This window comes from Cupressus sempervirens, chromosome 3 (assembly GCF_028749045.1).
Source record: "Cupressus sempervirens isolate cs-2001-9-10 chromosome 3, ASM2874904v1, whole genome shotgun sequence".
NCBI lineage: Eukaryota > Viridiplantae > Streptophyta > Pinopsida > Cupressales > Cupressaceae > Cupressus > Cupressus sempervirens.
Window position 1 is genome coordinate 267,366,397 of NC_143120.1, and position 19,362 is coordinate 267,385,758.

Sequence of the window (19,362 nt, forward strand, 5' to 3'; positions counted from 1 at the left end):
GGGAGAAGGAGGAGATAGAAGTTGTTGAAGGTGCTGAGGAAGAAGAAGTCAAGGAAGCACCTACTCCCAATGAACAAAAGAAGAGAAAGGCCAAGACACAACCTGTGACAAGGGCTAAGAAGACTGTCAAACCAAGCCAAGCCAAACCTACAGTACCTACTACAAGGGCTAGTGCACATGTGATTGCTCAAAAGTTCAAAGAGAAGATCAAATCAGTAGAGCAGGGAGGTGAAGTGTAGAAAAAGCCAAGGAGGAAGTACATTGCGCAAGCTGAATCTAATGAGGAGAAATTAGAATCAGATGACAATACCCAATTCAAAGTGCTGAGTCATAATCAATTGTCAGATCTAGAGAATCTCTGTGAAAATGTTAAGAATAATGCAGATTTGTCAGGATTCTCTCATGTTGATTTTGATAACCTTGGTAAAGTAGAAAAGAATCAAGTGGAGGAAGCTATATATGCCATGATGGAAAAATTTAAGAAAACTCCACTAGAAATTGCTAGCTCTATGCCAAAAAGCTTATATGAGAGAGTTGAGAAGACTTATGGCACTATTGTTTGAACTTGGAGAGACAAATAAGAGAGACTTCACTTGCCCAAGTCATGCCTGAACTTAGTAAAGCACAAATTGCTAAGGCTATGAAGAAGTATGCAATCAAATTTGTACCTAAATATAGAGCCTTCAACATACCACAAAATAACATTGAAGATGTTGTGAAGAAGTCCACACAAACGTGGAAGATAACTTATGGGCTTGCTATAGTAAAGGAAGGTGACCAAAAGCCTATTGAGGTGAAAGATGATGAGGAAGATGATAAAAATGAAGACACTGCTAAGGGAGGGACAAAAATGAACATAGATGACAAGGCAACAGCTAAGGCAAAGCAACAAGAAGAACAAAGTGTACAAGATATACAATTGTCTAATGTTAACCCTCAAAATGTAATAAGTGAAAATACTAAAACAGTAACAATAAAGGATGTTTTTGATCTCATAGCTCAGAAAATTAATCCCCTTATAGAGGAAGATCTCAAGAAGATACTTGATCAATTACACTGTAGGCAAAACTATGTGATAATCCTATATTGGTGAGTGTAGATGAGATCCAAAAATCAGTGACTAATACAACATGGGAAGAGATGAATACACAAGAACCACCTACCATCACCCTTCAAGTCATTAATGTACAACCTTTGGATAAAGTACCTGAAGCTACATCAGAAAATGTTGATACAAATGAAAAGGTTGATACAATTGAGAAGGATATAGTGGAAACCCAAGCCACTATAGAAGAACAAAGTCAAACAGGTTAGATAATATTATCTGCACCTCCAGCACAAGTACAAGGTGCAAGTCAAGGCATTATGGAACACAAGGACAAGCCTGAAGAGACCGAGTTTACATCACAGGTGAAGGAGCAAGTAGAAATACAAGCCCTGGTAACTTTACCAAAATCTGGCACACCTTCAAGTCATACTCTTCAGAAGCTGAGCACACATGCAACACCATTGCAGATCTTAGTGTCGAGCCTAAGCTCATCAAAGGTAGAAGAAGTGTACAATATGGAGATGTAAGCCTTGATGAAGAGAGTGTGTTACCAAAATATGATAATGACACAATGACCATAGAACATATGGGTATATTGCAACAAGCCCTAGCAAGAAAGAAGCTTCAAGAACTACTCGGAAGGGAGCACAAGTAGAAGCAAGCATTGTTGGATATTAAAGACATCTTTTTAGATGCATTCAATCTGCCTAATCTAGATGAGACCAAGCCACTCATTGAATAACTGACAACTATAATGGAAAAGGTCAGTGATGAAGACGTTGACAAAAATGCAAAATTGTTATTTGGCACACCTTCAAGTCATACTCTTTAGAAGCTGAGCACATATGCAACACCATTGCAAATCTTAGTGTCGAGTCCAAGCTCATCAAAGGTAGAAGAAGTGTACAATATGGAGATGTAAGCCTTGATGAAGAGAGTGTGTTACCAAAATATGATCATGACACAATGACCATAGAGCAGATGGGTATATTGCAACAAGCCCTAGCAAGAAAGAAGCATCAAGAACTACTCAGAAGGGAGCACAAGCAGAAGCAAGCATTGCTAGATATTAAAGACATCTTTTTAGATGCATTCAGTCTGCCTAATCTAGATGAGACCAAGCCACTCATTAAAAAACTGACAACTATAATGGAAAAGGTAAGTGATGAAGACCTTGACACAAATGCAAAATTGTTAGAATGGTCAAAAAAGAAATTTCAGAATAAAGTGAATGAGAAAATATCGGGTGGCATAGCAATCACACAAGTTTCATTGGCAACTAAGGTTGAGGATGTGAAAAAGGTACTTGAGAACATTTTATCGTTGTACACTAAACTGTGTAATCCAACGCTCTTCACCCAAGAAACCAAAAGTCACATTTTGAGTTTGGAAAGTCAAATCAATGCATTAAGTGCAAAACTGCCTATGACACCAATTCAAAGTGAGAAGCACTTCAGAACTTTGCTACAAACCTAGAGTTAGTTAGCAGCATTATCAATAGATGAAGCCAATATAAGGGCAAAACTGATTAACATCCAAACAACACTCACCCCACACATGGAAATTTTGCACAAGGAGTTAGGCTATGCTGAAACTCTTATGAAGAAAGACCCCAATCTTTCAATATTAGATGACCTAGTCCACCTTATTGCCAAGCTGGCCATCCAAATCAAGTCTTTGGATGTAGCATGCGAAAATTGGGATGCAATTATCAAGATTATACTAGATGTCCATAAATCTTTTCTGCACAAACATACTATAAGTGTATAGCCCATTGACGTAAGTGTCAAAAAGGGGGAGAGTAAGAAAAGGGGAGATATAGATTCTAGGAGAGATAGAGAGGAGATAGAGAAGAATGGGGGAGAGTAAGAAAAGGGATAGAGAAACAACATGAAGTCCAAGAGTATCCGTTGAGACATAATTACTCAACAAGAGTACATAATTTTTGAGTATAGAATAGACCTATCAACTTAGGGGGAGTTATCAAATTTTGAGGTATCTAAGTTGTTACAAAATTTTGAAACTTATAAGTTTTTAACATAAGCCGAATAAGAGATATGTTATGCTCGTAAGATTAAGGATGTTAATGCATGACCAAGTATTTTTGAGACTCATGTCAAAGGGGGAGATTGTTGATCTCAAATTGGTTTTGACTAATGAGTGTTTGCACACTTATGTCATTTACTTAGTTCATGCCGAACAAGCAGTACATGCTGAGCACAACATGTATATTATAGAGCATGCCAAGTCCACAATGAGTGCCAAGCCACTCATGTGCCAAGTCACTCAAGTGCCGAGCAGACAGTGCATGCTAAGTGATTCAGGAGCCAAGCAAGTAGTGCATGCTGAGTGATACAGATGCTGAGTCACCGTATAGAAGATAGATTATGCCAAGCATCAGAGACTTCAGATGCCGAGTTAGATAGTTTTGACATAGTTTTTTGTAAAGGCACAAACTACTATGTAAATCATTTTTGAGCTGACTTAAAGATGAATTACAATATCTTGGAGATAAGGGTGAATCTTAAGTTGGATTCCCAATGCAATTACATGTAGCCAATTAGAAAAAGTGAAGGTTTAAGTAGAAAATAGATGGACCATAGCCGTTGATTCATACCTAACCCTAAGTCACCTATGTCTTGTTAAGGAGGACAAACCCTAAACTATCCAGAGTGTGGAGAAGGTGTATGAAGGAGCGAAGAGAGAAGTTTGCATGTGCAAACAGAGCATTCATGGTGACTAAGGAGTTATGATATAAGATTGCATTGCAGAATCAATTAAAGGAGAACAGGGGAAGTGAAGAGCATACAACAGAGATACATCTAATAAAAAAGGATCAAGAATACATCAGTTTAGAGGTGATCTATTATCAAGCAATCAAGTGTTAACTACAAGATCATTGCTGAATCATTCTAGCAGGTGAATCGGTCAAATCTCTTAACAGAGTAGTTCTAACATGCTATATTGAAATCCTCTAACAAGGTGCTTACTTAATTGTGAGTTAAAGTCCTTTAGCAAGACACACTTCTAACAAGGTGTTGAAATCCTTTAATAGGGTGAGACCTAATAGTCTTTGTAAGCCTTTAACAGGGCAGACCTTTCATAGGGTAGATCATGTCTCATGATCAAAACATTGTAACCTTCATTGGATACACTTTATCACTGCAGTAGTGAATATTTGTGGGTGTTATCTCCACCCCAGTTTTACCTTCTCATTGGAGGGTTTTTGGGTAATCATATCTAGTGTCATATGTGTGTGAATGCTTATATATTTTCATGATTTAGATGTACATGCTTTACATGGTATTTCAATTTATTTATTGAATGTATGGGATGGATGTGTGGTGAAAGTTTTTATGGGTCAAAGTTTAAACTACTGATTCACCCCCCCCCCCCCCCCCCCCCTCTAAAGTTTACCTTTGCTATTGTAATTCCAACACTTAAAGCTAAGGTTTCAACTTTTGGGTATTCATAGATCTCTCTATAAAGATTGTTGAACACTAAGTGGTCAAATAGTGTTACTTTCAAAGCACCATCTGATATGTGCTATGTTTTATGCAAATAGTCCTTCACTAAAAGATGCCAATACTTGTGGCCAAATATCACAATAGTTTTTATGAAATGTCCCAATAGTGGTACGCAAATGGGTCAATGACCAATAAAATTCTAAAAAATGATTGGCTATTAGTAAATGTGCGATCGACTATAGGTACATGTGTTACAATTCTTGAGGTTACTTTAATATTAGTAATTAGGGCTAAACACGACAAAAACATCACAATTATTGGACCCCCTAATGATTATTGGGGATTTCCGCCTAGACAATTGTTGAAGTTTTAATAGCCTAGATTTGTTCCTTTTGAAATTGACTTTCACAATATTGAATTATAACGTGTTTAAAAGGAGGTATCAATTGGAAGGTTGTATACTAATGATTGTTTAAGAAATGATGTCAAGATTTGATGTTCATTTTGAAGTTCAAGAATTGCATAAGCATATCAACGACTTTTCTAAACATAAAGAAGTTGTACTTCAAACTTGTACATAAAAGTGCAACAAGGAAAGGACATTGCAACTATAGCGCAAGATGAAGTGTGGAAAACTAACCTAAAAATGGAGCTCTCCTATGTACGATAAAGTTTAAAAAATAAATAAGGAAATAACAATTGGATTAGCTAAAACTAAACTATTTGAGTTCAGTCAATGTTCTATAACTTGGCTAAGGGACTAACTAATTTATGTTGAACAAAGCATGAAAAGAATTGCAATAGAAATACAAAAAATGTCATGAACAAAAATGAAAGAACATAATATTCATTGTCTAAAATGAAATTTTCATCACATACATGAATCCCCAGTCCCCTCACCTCATTCCCCACCCCTATCTACCTCCCTCCTTATTGCAAACATAATATAAATCTATTGGTGACTAATTATCTTCCAAGTTCATAGGTTTCTCTTTAATTATGTTTGGATCATTCCAAGTGGATGCATAGTTAATTTGAAGCTGTTACTTCTTCGATAAAACCTTTGTTGCACAAACATCATTTGATGAACTATTGATTGACCTCATAATATACATGAATGTGTGCAAAAGTAGACCAATATTTGCATTAATTGACCTTCCACACCTCTTCAACACATGCGTATACATTAAGATGCAATTGCTAGACTATGATGAAAGAATATTGCTTGATAAACATAATTTTGAAGATTGTTGACAAACTTGGATAACTTTTTTTACGATGCCAAACAAATTCACTTGGATAACTTTTTTGATGATGCCAAACAAATTCACTAACATGGGACACTCTTGACACGAATGCTTTGTTGACTAATTAACATTCATTAACAAGAGACACAATGCGTCATAGTTCCTGCCCAATGCATAATGGTTGTAGAGGTATAGATGAGTGAGAACAAGGTTAAATAGTTCTAAATTAACATTGCGAATGCATTAATTTTTGCCTAGAAATGCACTTGTGATCTGATAGGATGGCTCATATTTTGTTGTTAAGTTCTCGTGTTATTATATATTTGGGCATTTAAGGCCAAGAATAAGAGGCCAAAGTCCCCAATATGGCACTAAGTACCTAATATCATACTACGATCAATACATATGCTTTAGAAAACTTTGCACCTTCTACATTGTGCAATGAGGAAAGTTATCCATACCAATATTTGAATTATAGAACTTGAAGAAGTGACGAAGCATTTGGAGTATCACATTATATATTTAAGCATGTTATGCATGCTACTAGAGAACCATAAGTAGTTGGAAAAACCCCCCCAACGATCAATACATATAAATTTGATGTTGATGAATAAATATGATATAATAAACAAGAAATAGAATATAACTATTTAATTTTAATACATAGTTTATAAAAACTTAATAATAATTTACATATCTTTTAGAATTGAATTATTTCTTTTTTGTGGTTATTTCTTTCAGTATGTTTTTTTATGTAAAATATAATTATTAATTTAATACCAAAATATATATTTAAGTTTTAAATATATTTAAACTAAATTGTTTAAATATAAAATATTAATAATAATAAATGATATAATTTACAAATTGTAACACTTATCAATTATACATATTACAAACACTATTATAAAATATAATTAAAAAATAATATTGTTTAATTTATTTGTACAAAAGTAAAATAACACTAATAATTTAACAACTTTTATTAAAAAATCAAAGTTTTAAAAAAATTAGAAATTCAAATAGAAAGATATAAAATATTGAAATTATATTTTTATTGAAAATTAATATTGATTAGACATGTGTGGGGTGGAAGATAAAATGACTGAAAAAAAAAAATCTTATCAACTTGTCACAAATGTGGAAAGGATAAAGTTGTAATTAATGCATTCATTAATGCAAGATGAAGTTATTAGAAAATATTTGTATTATTGTTGAAGAAAATTAATTTTCTTCCCCACCAAAAATAGTATGGATCAATAGAATGATTGAAAAAGAAATATATAAACATTTGAAATTTCATATAATGTTTTAAATTCTTTGATTTGATTGGTCAGTGTTAATGTCATATTAGCACTCACATGAATCATAAGTATTCTTGCCTTTGGCAGGAACTAATAATTTTATGTATAATACTTAAATAATTTTAAAAAAAAAATAGAAAAACCTAAATTTCCGATTCACCTAGATAAGAACCCGTTGCCTTAACCTCATCCAATACACGTAATCTACAAGATGTGATTTATATACCGTTTATATCCGGTTTCAATGCCGATTGACTGGCACGCTTAACTCATACACATTAAATTTAACAATGCACTGGTCGAGGGATCGACTACCTTGACAAAATTACACATCATATATATATTTTCACTGTGGTTATTTACAACGACTGAATGGACAAATTTCTTTCAGGAACAATGCAACCTGCGATGCGTCTGTATTTCCTGTTCTTTTGTTTCTTTGCAGCAACCCTTTCTAAGGTGTGTGTGCACGATTTAATTTTCTCTCTCTTCAAATTATATTACAACAGTAGATTATATTCCACTAGGTTAACCACTGATTTTGTTTTCTTTTCCTGGGAAATTTTGTTATTTCGAATCTATTTAAGCTATGCGATTGTTTTACTTTAAGTTTTAGCCCGCGACGGAATATATGAAGTTTCAACACAGAGCTTTTATCTTTTTAATTTAATAAATAAAATGTCTACAAGAGGATTATATTAATGTCTCAAAAATGCAGGCGGTGTTACTGAGGTTTTGAATCTGGTCTATTAAAACATATATGCACGGGTATATCCAGGAATAATTGTCAATAATGTATACTAAATTCTATAAACTAGTGTTATCTTTAACTTAGTTATCAAGTATATGAACTTTTCAAAAAGACCTCAAAATCAATTAACAAAAGTTATTTATATGCTATAAATTATAATCGTTAAAATTATGGATGTTTTGTTTGATCAGGGTGAGTTGATAGCTGATCATACATGCCGGGCTGAGCCCAGTTTGGTATCTGATGGTGGGCTTCATCAGGAGTGGGAAGGGGAATTCTTTCCTGGAATTCCGAACATTAAGTATGAGGTATGTGAGTTTATCTTTATAAATGACTATTGATTTTTACTTTTTTTTTTAAAGCTGGAAATGCTCAAAGCTCAAATATTTCAGCCTTACTGATGGTATTAGCTCAATAGTCTGATTGGTAACTACCGTGGAATAAGATTTTCCCCATCCACTTGGGCACTAGCTTGAATGACATGGTCTAAGTTAAAATTCCTTCCTTAAATGCTAATTTAATATCCTTCATAGAAATGAGACAATTTATATATCATGTGGACATGTATTAATGTTCTTGTAAGTGAACATAGGGTGGGTCATCACAAATCTCAAGTATGTGTTTTGAGGTTAACCTATACTGCATCACAGGCAATGCTTTGCCGTACCGAAAACTTACCAAGCAAAAAGAGAATAGTTTAAAGTGACAAGATTCTATGATTCAAGTACCTATCCCATTATGATTTTATATTATGATCAAGGGTATTTTGGGATTGTTACTTTCCCAGTAATGGATGTATTTTCTGTTGAATTTATTACTATTTTTATATTGGTGAAGAATGTTTCTGGGGAGTGAGACAGAACCCACCATTATTCATTCTAGCACGGAATCATTCCAGATTCTGCCACTCACCAGACTGCACTGCGTTTAATTATTCCCTTCATTTTTTCCCATAATCTAGTCCTGATGTTTTTACTCAAAAGGTTTGGGCCAGGGACATCGTTCTCACTGGGACATTGTGTTACCATGTTAAACCATCTCGTAAGCCTTTTCTATTGAATTAATGGTGCTGTTCTTTTTGTTTCTTTTTTTCTGGCACTCATTAGAGGGGGTTTAAAACCATGGTCACTAGATTTCGTTGAATGTTACAACATTTTTTTCCAATTTTCCTTTTACGCTAGTCAATTGAGTTGTAACAGCAGTTTGCGGTTTTCTTTTTCAAATTCTTCTGTCAAGTACTTAGTTTACTGTTTTTTTTCAACCCATCAAGTTGTTCTTCAACCTGAGTTGGATGTTTCTACTTGTTCAAAATAAAACAGAATAATGCATATCAATTTGGCAAATGCCGTTGTACTAATTGTTTTTACTTATGTGAGGCATCTCTACTTATGTTTTTCATTTCTCAAGTGAATTTTTATTAGAATGAAAAATACTTATGCAATGGGACACTTCTTATCACTTTGACCCAGGTTCAAATCCCCCCTTTTGAGATAAGGTGGCCTATAACTTTGGTGGAGATGTCCAAGGTTGTGGTTCAGTGATTATGGGGTACATTTGAGTTCTATCCATGGTTACAAATCTTAGGAGTGCTGTCAAAATATGCCGCATAATGTGTATAAGGTTCAAATCCTCCCACTGTAATAAGGTGACCCATAACCCTGTTGGGCATGTGGAAAAATTTGATTAATGATGTAGGGTATATTTGAGCACAGCCCATGTTTACCAATCTGTAGAGTGTACTCCAAGTATACAACATACTGTGTTCAAGGTTCAGTTCCCCTCACCTCAACCATAATAAGGTATAGCCTATAACACTGTTAGACATGTGTGAGGTTGTGGTGTAAAGATTATGGGGTACTTTTTAGCACAATCCGTGTATACAAGTCTTAAGAGTGCAGACCTAATATAAATCCTAATCCAAATATATAAAAGATTCAAATACTTCCACTGTATTGAGATGGTAAAGAACTCCATTGAACATCTGGTAAGATTGTGGTGTGATGAATATGTGGTGCATTTGAGCGCAACACACTTATACCAAGGAATACTTTTTTAATTTAAAAAAAGAAATTGATTAATGTCTCAAAGGTTCAGATTTTAAATGCTTCCATTTTAATAAGACGACACATACCTTCATCAGACATGTTTCAGGTTGTGGTGTGATAATTATGGGGGGAGCACAACCCATGTACTGCATTTATGATGGTCCACAAACTCATCAAAGACTCACCAAGTAATAACTGATCTTTCATGCATGCACATGATCCTTAATACATGCATGAATAAGTTATCCTTGATACAAGTGGATAGAAGGTAGAGAGCTTGGAACATGCTCTGATACTATAGTTCGAAACACCTTTCTCTAGACAATAACCAAAATGAGATCACATTGTTCTTGTTACTTTAAAATTAGATTATTTAATTAGGGGATCAATGTATGGCATATTATTTTAGAGCTTATAATGGGTGTCATTATAAGATTCAGCTGGTTTCAGGATATTTAAGGACGCTTAATTTGCATGCATATACATTGTAATATTCATTGCCTTTTTGAAACAGGAATGAAATGAAACTGTAAATTATTTTTTACTGTTGTTAGTGGTAAAGAATGTTTTTTCAGTTTCATTCTAAGGTCCCATTGCATTGGGGTTTGGCAGGGTCCGTCAAGTAAGAATCCTTTGGCATACAAATGGTACAATGCAGATGAAGAGATTCTTGGAAAGAAAATGAAGGTTTGCAAGTCATTGCTTCTTGTATTTCTTCTGTGGAGCATATGACTACTCTTACAGAGTTTTACATCAATGATGCTTGACTGAGACATTGGTTTTACTTTGATATGTTTGCAGGATTGGTTGAGATTTAGCATTGCCTTTTGGCACACATTCCGTGGCACTGGAGCTGATCCATTTGGGGCTCCAACAAAAAGTTGGCCATGGGAAGATGGCACTAACTCATTATCCATGGCTCTAAGAAGAAGTAAGAACAGTTTTGGCTGACAGTTTCTCTTTGTTATTGGCCTATGGGAAAACAAATATTGGTGTGCCTGATAAGTTGGTTTGAATTTTGTTGGATTTGAAGCTGAGCATGACATAATTTTTGTTTCTATTTTATTTTTTGGAATGCAGTGAAAGCAAATTTTGAGTTTTTAAAAAAATTAGAGGTGGAGTACTGGTGCTTTCATGACCGTGATATTGCCCCTGATGGTCAAACACTCATGGTGAGTGGTACAAGAAGCTTTTTCATGTTAGAGAATCATTTTGGGTTAGCCAGAATAAGAAGCTTTTGTTTCCCCTTAAACTACTATTCGAGTAATCTTTTTCATGTAAGAGGATTATCAATGAATTGTATAGTCAACAAGAAGCTTTTAATTTTCATTAAACTACTACTGGATTCAGTTTAAAATGTTTTGTCCTGCTGGATCATAATGAGTTTTTAAGATACTATTGAATTAAGGATTTCATGGGTAGTATTAGTCGAAATATACACTACTAATAATTTTAAGGATAACAATGCTGAAATACTGCCTTGTTGTTTCACATATTTGATCTTTTAGATTAAAATGATTCCAAAGTTTCTGCAGCGTCAATTGTTTGTTCTTTAGATGTTTGACATTTACTGACATTATGGTAGTCATGTTACATTTGTTCTATTAACACCTGTAGAGAGATGCAGTTATCGGAATCTTTTTTCTTTTTGCCACTGTGTTTTGTGTGAGTGTCTGTATTCAACTATTGTTGTTTCGAAGGGATACCGCAGTAAAAGTAATCTTTAAATCCATATTCTTAACAAATAAAAGATTTATTTCATTTTAGGAGTCGAATGCCAATCTTGATGCTGTTGTGGCGCTTGCAAAGAAGCTTCAGGTACCTATTTCACTCTAAGCTTCTTCCAATCATTCTAATTTCTTTTTAGTCATACCAAATGCCTAGGTTTTAGTTTGTGTTTTTTTGTAATAAATTCTCTAATTTACTAGCTCTGGAGTGTCTTTTCTAAGAGTCCCCCTTGATGTAATCAGTTATTTGTTTAATCTGTAGGAACAAACTGGTATTCACCCATTGTGGGGAACTGCCCAATTGTTTATGCATCCTCGTTACATGCATGGAGGTGCCACAAGGTTCTGATTTGAAGATTCACTATGTTCAATTACTGTATAGTTTTTATGCTGTGTGTTTCTCAACTTGGACTGGATCCTAAGCTGTGTGCTTATGTTCATGCTGCCCTTCTTTAAGTTTGATGCTGATAAGTTGAATTTTTTTTTTCTCCCATTGATGCAGTCCAGATGTGCATGTCTATGCATATGCTGCAGCCCAGGTCAAGAAGGCAATGGAGGTACGGTTGGTAGTCAATTCTGTCCTTTGGTGATCTTGTTTGTTCATTAATATTATGCACTGTTTAACTGGGTCATTGGGTCTTTATTGTGATTTCCAAGGAAGTATACAATGTTCATTCTGTAATAAAAAAAATTCCTGCCTTGAATTTAGGAAAGTGCATATAACAACTTAGATGACATGTGTCAGGTTTCTGATACAGGATTTTTAGTTTGAAATACCGAAGTCAATGTTTTCTGTTTTTGGATAAGTAACCAGTCATTGTATTGCCCATCATCACATTTATTGCTTGCAGGTGACACATGAACTTGGAGGAGAGAACTTTGTTTTCTGGGGTGGAAGAGAGGGTTACCAAACACTACTGAATACCGATCTGAAAAAAGAACTTGATCATATGGTATGTACACTTGGATGCTCCCTTCTGCAGAATGATGCTGGTCACACCTCTGATAAATAGCTTCTATACACTCTGATTGCAATGATAAAATTACTGTAGTGGTAGCTATGAACTTTGTTTTCTGGGGTGGAAGAGAGGATTACCAAACATTTCTGATTACTGATCTGAAAAATGAACATGATCATATGGTATGTACACTGGGATGCTCCCTTCATCAGAATGATGCTGGTCACACCTCTGATAAAGAGCTTCCTTACAATCTGATTGCAATGATAAAAGTTTCTTATTACTCTAGTGGTACAATGTTCGCTTGGGCTAATAAATGACTTACTTGCTATACATCAGACTTGTAGTTATCAAGGTATGTTGACTCAAAAGCCCTGTTTGTAATATACTACCATAGATTCCAATGTTCGGAACTTCTGTCTAATGCCCAATTTAATTGTTCAACAATAACCTGATCTTATGCTTCTGAATTCTGAAACTTCACCCTTTTATGGTGACTTGCATTACTATAGTTAACGTTTTTTTAACAGTAATATATTGAAACCATTGCAAGTAACACTGAGGAGAGGTAAACTTTAGATAAATACCGATTCAAACAGAATCTCAAAGCTAGCACCAGTGGTTTCTTAAAAAAATCCCCCTTTGCATTTTTTTGTTGAACTTCAATGTTTTAACAGACACATTTAGTTCATAATTTTTTTTATTTGCATGATATTTAAATGCACTCCTACTGTCCAAGAATTTAATAGTTAATTTTTAATGAATGAACATATTCACAAAATCATGCATGGTAATTATTATAATCGACAACATTCCCTTAATGAATTTTCTGTTGATGTATGTGAGTGGATGATTGCCAGTGAAGTCCATGTGAGTTGTCCGTGTTGTCCATACATTTTTATACTGCTTCATATAAGAATTCCCAGGGCTTGGGGTTGTCCTTGCAATTCGCAATGATTTTCCTGTCTAGTAGTAGCTATTTTGCAAAACCTTCACAAAGTGTTGTGCCTTATGAACCATTTATTAGAAAGCCCCTTAAGCTCATCAATTGATAAGTAGGAGATAATTTCCACAGCAAGTCAAATCGTGATATTGCTATCAGGATTTAACTGTGTAGTTTTTGAGTCAAACTCATTGACCCATGTTTCATAAGTAGTGATTCAACGCGAATTCATCTCTCATGAGAATAATTGGAACACATAGCACTCATTGGATCTAGGTGATGATCACAGAGGTGAAGCATTGGGACTTCCCGGGAGGTCACCCATCCCAATACTACTCCAGCTTGAGTGTGCTTAACTACGGAGTTTCCTCCATTGTTAAACCCACTCTGCTTGCAACCCCATTTGCAAAACCTTCACCAACAAGCTATTGTGCCTGGGAATTTTCCCTTCCTTTTTATAATGGAGAGGTTGGCAAGTGGTAAAGCCCACAGTTTGCTTTTGATTGACCAGTGACTTTGACTTGTGAGTCTGTGGAATCCTCTTGAAAAGTTAATGGTGAGAAGCACAATAAGTAGAATACAACTTTTACCCTTTATTACTGCTTTTAATAGTAAAGATATTTGCAATTCCACTCCTACATTATTGGCTCTAAATAAAAGAGCTTGCTTGTACAATCATTGTGTTTATAAGCCAACTGCACAGATATGCATACATAAATCTTGGAGATTAGAGTCATTGGGAAGGAAAGATTTTTGTTCAGAACTAGTTAAGATAGAGATTGAATTTTTGAGTTTTCCCCGATATTGGATTTGGCCTTGTAATTTGATGTGATTTTCTTGTTCAATAGTAGCTCTTTTGCCCCGTTGCCTCTTCTTCCTTGTTTTTTTACAGGTTGACTAGTTGTGAATCCGCACATTTGTTTGGCCTCATAATAGACAGAAGCTTCTGAAAGAGTTTGTCGAAATAAACACAATTTATAGATAAAAACTTGCATCCTTTGGTTGCTGCTTATAATTTGATAGTTACTTGCATTATCATTCACACTTCAACTATGCACTTTCACACTCTTTAATTAGTAAATATGAGTGTTTGCTTCTATGAACATTTTGTATTTATAAGCAAATTCATGCTCATCCTAAATGTAGAGGATTAAATATGGGGAAAGGAGAAGTTATTGCTTAAAGTTAACATTGAGTTAAGCTTTTACTGACGGAAGTCAACCAAAAGTTTCTAAATATATGGAACTCTGCAGGCTAAATTTCTCCAAGGGGCTGTCAACTGGAAGAAAACTATTGGTTTTAATGGTAATTTTATTATCTTGGTTCACCACTATTCTATTTTTAGAAAGAACTCATCGGTTATATGTTAACGAAAGTTCAGTAGTGACAAATTTCAAATAAGTATTGACAATTTGGAGATTGATGCCTTGATAAGTGGGAGTAAGCACTGCATAGTATTGACCAATGAAATGTCAAGTATGGAGTAGGAAAGATAAATGATTAGGTCAAAGTGTGGTTTGGAAATGGGAATATTGCTAGAACGGAATTTCTTTCCCACTTTGTAATGTCTGAATCTTTTTGAATATGGTTTGCAGGGACACTTCTGATTGAACCTAAGCCACAAGAGCCTACAAAACACCAGTACTTATTGACCCTTGATCATATTGATATGAATTCATCATTTTCTCTTTCTGTGCCCCCCTTCCCATAAATTTTGCTTTCTGTATTTAAAGTTGAAACAATTGTTGTCAGGTATGACTGGGATGCTGCAACAACAATGGGCTTCTTGCAAAGATATGGACTTGCAGGTGTACAAACATTTTATTAACATAAGTTCCTTGATTTGAACATTACATTTTGCATATTTTTTGTTCAGATTTTTCTGATATTCTTGTAAATATCATATGGTGTCCTGGCATTTGTTTCTAACAATTCCTTTTGTCGATCAAAAATAATATTTCTGGTGTTTATATTTTGTCTAACGTCTTAAATTACAACTTTTATATTGCTGTCTTGAATTGCTAAATTTTATAATCAGCTGCAAAGAAAAAATATTGATAGTTTTATTCTGTAAATTGTTCAAACACTACAGTACAAGGTCGATCAAGTTATTGTAGTTTCCCTTTCTTCCTACATTCTGGTTTCTTTGTTTGACAGTTTATAGGCCCTCCGTTACGTCTTTATTTATTTATAACTTTATTTATTTATAAATTATAATGTTCTAGGCCCAGATTTGACTTTGGCATTCTTCTTAATTTAGATTATGTTTTATATTTGAAATTGAATTTTATTTTTTGAAGAAATTTCTGCTTTTTTGAATTTTATATATTATTGGCATATTTTGTCATTGTGTTTTCTTATGTCATATGCATATGGGATTTTCTGTATTTTGGAATCACTGTATCTTTCATACCAGTTATTTTGTTGTCTATCTTTTTTAAAGTTAAGGTTTCTGCACCTCTCTCCTTGTTTGGTGGCTATACATAAACTTTGACATTTCCTTTGGTTTCATTTTTCAGAAGAATTCAAATTGAATGTTGAGTGCAATCATGCAACCCTCTCAGGGCACAGGTAAGGAACCCTTCCTCCATTGTTTTATTATTTGTATAAATATTTCTGTATCCTGTTTAAGATTCAGGAATGAAGCAATATGTCGATTCTATCCTGAACTGATATTCTAGGGTTGATTGATTAAATTCTTCTATACTACTGTTTAGAATAAAAAAAGCACAGTTTAATGAATGTGTGATGTTGATTTAATTTGTATTCTTTTCAGCTGTCATCATGAGTTAGAAATTGCACGAATTTATGGGATGCTTGGTAACATTGATGCAAACACTGGGGATGCACAAACAGGTACTTGGATTGACATTTTCTTTTGAAGAATATTATTCATTTGTGAGGAATAAGCAGCAGGTGGTAACTGGTATAGATTTTTAGTTTTGACACACTTAATTCTAGACATAATTGCTTGTTTCTGCTGGTTGCTTTCCTTGTTGATGCTAATCTATGTTATCTAATCCCATTTTTGTCAGGATGGGATACTGATCAATTTCTTGTGGATGTTGGAGAGGCAACTTTGGTCATGATGACTGTTATCAAGAATGTAAGTCGGAACTTTGCTTTAACTTTACTACAAAGTAGTTTGGAGGTGTTATATTAGCGTCTTCATCAGTGAACGTCCTTCACTCATGAAACAAATTATCCCTCCCTTGCAGGGTGGGCTTGCACCTGGTGGCTTCAACTTCGATGCAAAATTGTGAGTATTGACATTTTCAGCACAATGTCTTTCAGCGCAATATGTCTTAACAGCTTTCTCTCTTTAAAGATTTAGATTTAGATTTTTGTAATGTTCAATAATTCGGATGAGAAGAGGCATGATTGTTGTGCTTGTTATCTGGTGATATTGATATTTGTTTTTACATACCTTGCAATGGACAAGCAAGTTTGTATTGCTAAACTGCTCACTATCTTAATGGATTCTGGTCTTGTGGCTGGAACAGTTACCATATTTGCTTGACCATGTTACAAACATGTGTTTGTTGAGTATATTCTCGTGAAATTACCACTTCATTTTCTGTTATTTCAATGAGAACAGTTAGAAGAAGACCCACGTTGGATTCTTCGTTCCTGTATCTGTTTGAATTTATTGAACTACATTCATCAATACCAAAAATAATGCTAATTTCAGTGTTTTTTTATGTGTTAGTTTAGCAATTTGATCTTTGTAAATTGTCTAAATGTCTTTTGTAAAGCTTAGCCTAATGTTAGAAGAATTTTTTTTTGGACATATGTAGCTAAAAGTTATTAAAGAAGGGGCAAGTTATTTCAAATTTACGTATGTTTGCAGAGTGGTCCCGGATGATGATTTATAATTTTATTCTATTGCCATTCTGAATTGGCATTGAGCTTGTACTTTATTTTTATTTATTTATTTAACTTTTTAATGTATAGGCGGAGAGAGAGTGTGGATGTAGAAGATCTATTCATTGCTCATATATCAGGCATGGACACTCTTGCAAGAGGCTTAAGGAATGCAGCTAAACTCTTGCAGGTTGATATTTTGTGCATACTAGCTTTTATTTATATTTCAGGATTCCATAGTTAGGATTGCGTTCCCGTTGAACCTTTTGCAATATTGATGATTTTTTATATTCATTGCTCAGGATGGGACATTGACAAAGCTTGTTGAAAAACGTTATGAAACCTTCAGTTCTGAAATAGGAACTCAGATTGAGGTCACTGCAATCTGTTCTCATATTTTGTAGTTTTATTTATTTATTCTTTTGCCAATTCTGCTACATACACTGATTAATATGATGCAGTTAGCAGGATTGAACCTTCTTGAAATTCTGTCTTGATTTTTTTCCTTGCAGAAAGGAGAGATCAGTTTTGGAGAACTTGAGAACAAAGTCAAAGAGTGGGGTGAACCTCCTCTTACTTCAGGGAAACAGGTCAGCTTTATTTGGTCTTCTATATTAATTGAAATATGCTATTTTTTATTTCAACAGTATGCCAATTTCTTGAGGGATGTCTTGCAAAACAATTAATACCCTTTTTCCTGTTTTCAGGAACTTGCTGAGATGATTTTTCAATCATACTTGTAAAATGAAGCTGTTGCCTAGATGGAGCTAAACATGTCATTAGGATGGGAATTATGGAGCCATATATGATGGGTGTAGAGAGAAATACGTTCTTTCTTTTGTATAGTGATAGGATACCCATGGAACATGTGATATTTTACTGCTGCTGCCTAGCTATGTTTCAGTGACATTCAAAATGCAAATAAGTAAAATAACATATCGCAGTTGTAGGGATTGTGTCTATACTTTATACTGAACTTGGTGGACCGTTGAATCAAACATGTTCTACTTGCTCTCCTTGTTAATTTCTTGGTATGAGGAAGCTGGCTACTATGGAAATATGGTCGCTGCATTTATTCTTGATGAATTTAGGTATACATTGTTCTATTTTTATATTTTACAACTGGTTCTGCTATAATACGCTGAGTATTCTGCTTTTGACCGTGTTGTTGCCTGATTTTGGTATATTGGTCTGGTATTTGGGTTATTTAGAAATAATTTACTTGCCATTGATATAATGGGATCATACACAACCTGAAAAGCAGCTTTTTGTGAGAACATAGGGCTTTTAAAAGGAAATTGGAGATGAAATTAAATTAAAGGTTGTTTTTTTGGGTCGCTGTTAAACTAGACCTTAATCTAGTGTAAGATGACCCTTGTGGAAGACAAAAGAAATTGCTTTTTCCATTTACCTTTATACAGTTAGTACAACTCTAGCTTTCTCTTCTAAAGTGGTGAAGGCCTCTTCCATTCAAAGGATGAAAGTTGGTGGATGTGAAAGAAGATCCATCACTAGGTGGCCCCATCCACACTAGAAGCCCTTCTGGCTCCGGTCTGCACCAAGGACATGTTAGAAAGTAAAGTCCACCAAGATAACTAAGAGGGGCGGGGGGAGGGGGGTGAATCAGTTATCAAACTATTAAAATATTTATCAACCTAATTAATCCTTAACCATGTGAAAAGTATGATCAACAACCATAAGAAAATACACATACACAATAACACCAGATATATTGTTAACTAGGGAAACCCTTGATCAGAGGGAAAATCCTAGTGGGGATGGTATCCACAAAAGATGTTCTAATATAAAACTTTCTTGTAAGAGGATGGATTCTATTAGAAAACAATCAAATGCATTTAGTACATATCAGTCCCTCTTAGGAGACTTTGAATTCTTGTTAGGAGATTACAACCCTATTAGGAGTTGTAGAAGGCAGAAGGACTCACTGTTCAAACAACTTCAAGGGCAAGACCACCAAACTCAGTGTCCAACTGATCTTTGTATTAT

General features: G+C 34.5%; 1 protein-coding gene across 1 annotated transcript; it reads left to right on the forward strand.

Annotated features, from left to right (window-relative positions):
• Positions 1 to 7,433: 7,433 nt before the first annotated feature.
• Positions 7,434 to 18,512, forward strand: LOC149565934 (xylose isomerase family protein). Its single transcript, XM_089819408.1, has 20 exons — positions 7,434 to 7,525; positions 8,009 to 8,125; positions 10,475 to 10,549; positions 10,664 to 10,793; positions 10,943 to 11,034; positions 11,630 to 11,680; positions 11,852 to 11,931; positions 12,092 to 12,146; positions 12,441 to 12,542; positions 14,745 to 14,796; positions 15,087 to 15,132; positions 15,244 to 15,299; positions 16,011 to 16,062; positions 16,268 to 16,347; positions 16,527 to 16,597; positions 16,710 to 16,750; positions 17,446 to 17,545; positions 17,658 to 17,729; positions 17,868 to 17,945; positions 18,063 to 18,512. Exons 1-20 carry the CDS (start codon positions 7,439 to 7,441, stop codon positions 18,096 to 18,098), a joined length of 1,473 nt encoding a protein of 490 aa, XP_089675534.1. The 5' UTR covers positions 7,434 to 7,438; the 3' UTR covers positions 18,099 to 18,512.
• The last annotated feature ends 850 nt before the right edge of the window (positions 18,513 to 19,362 follow it).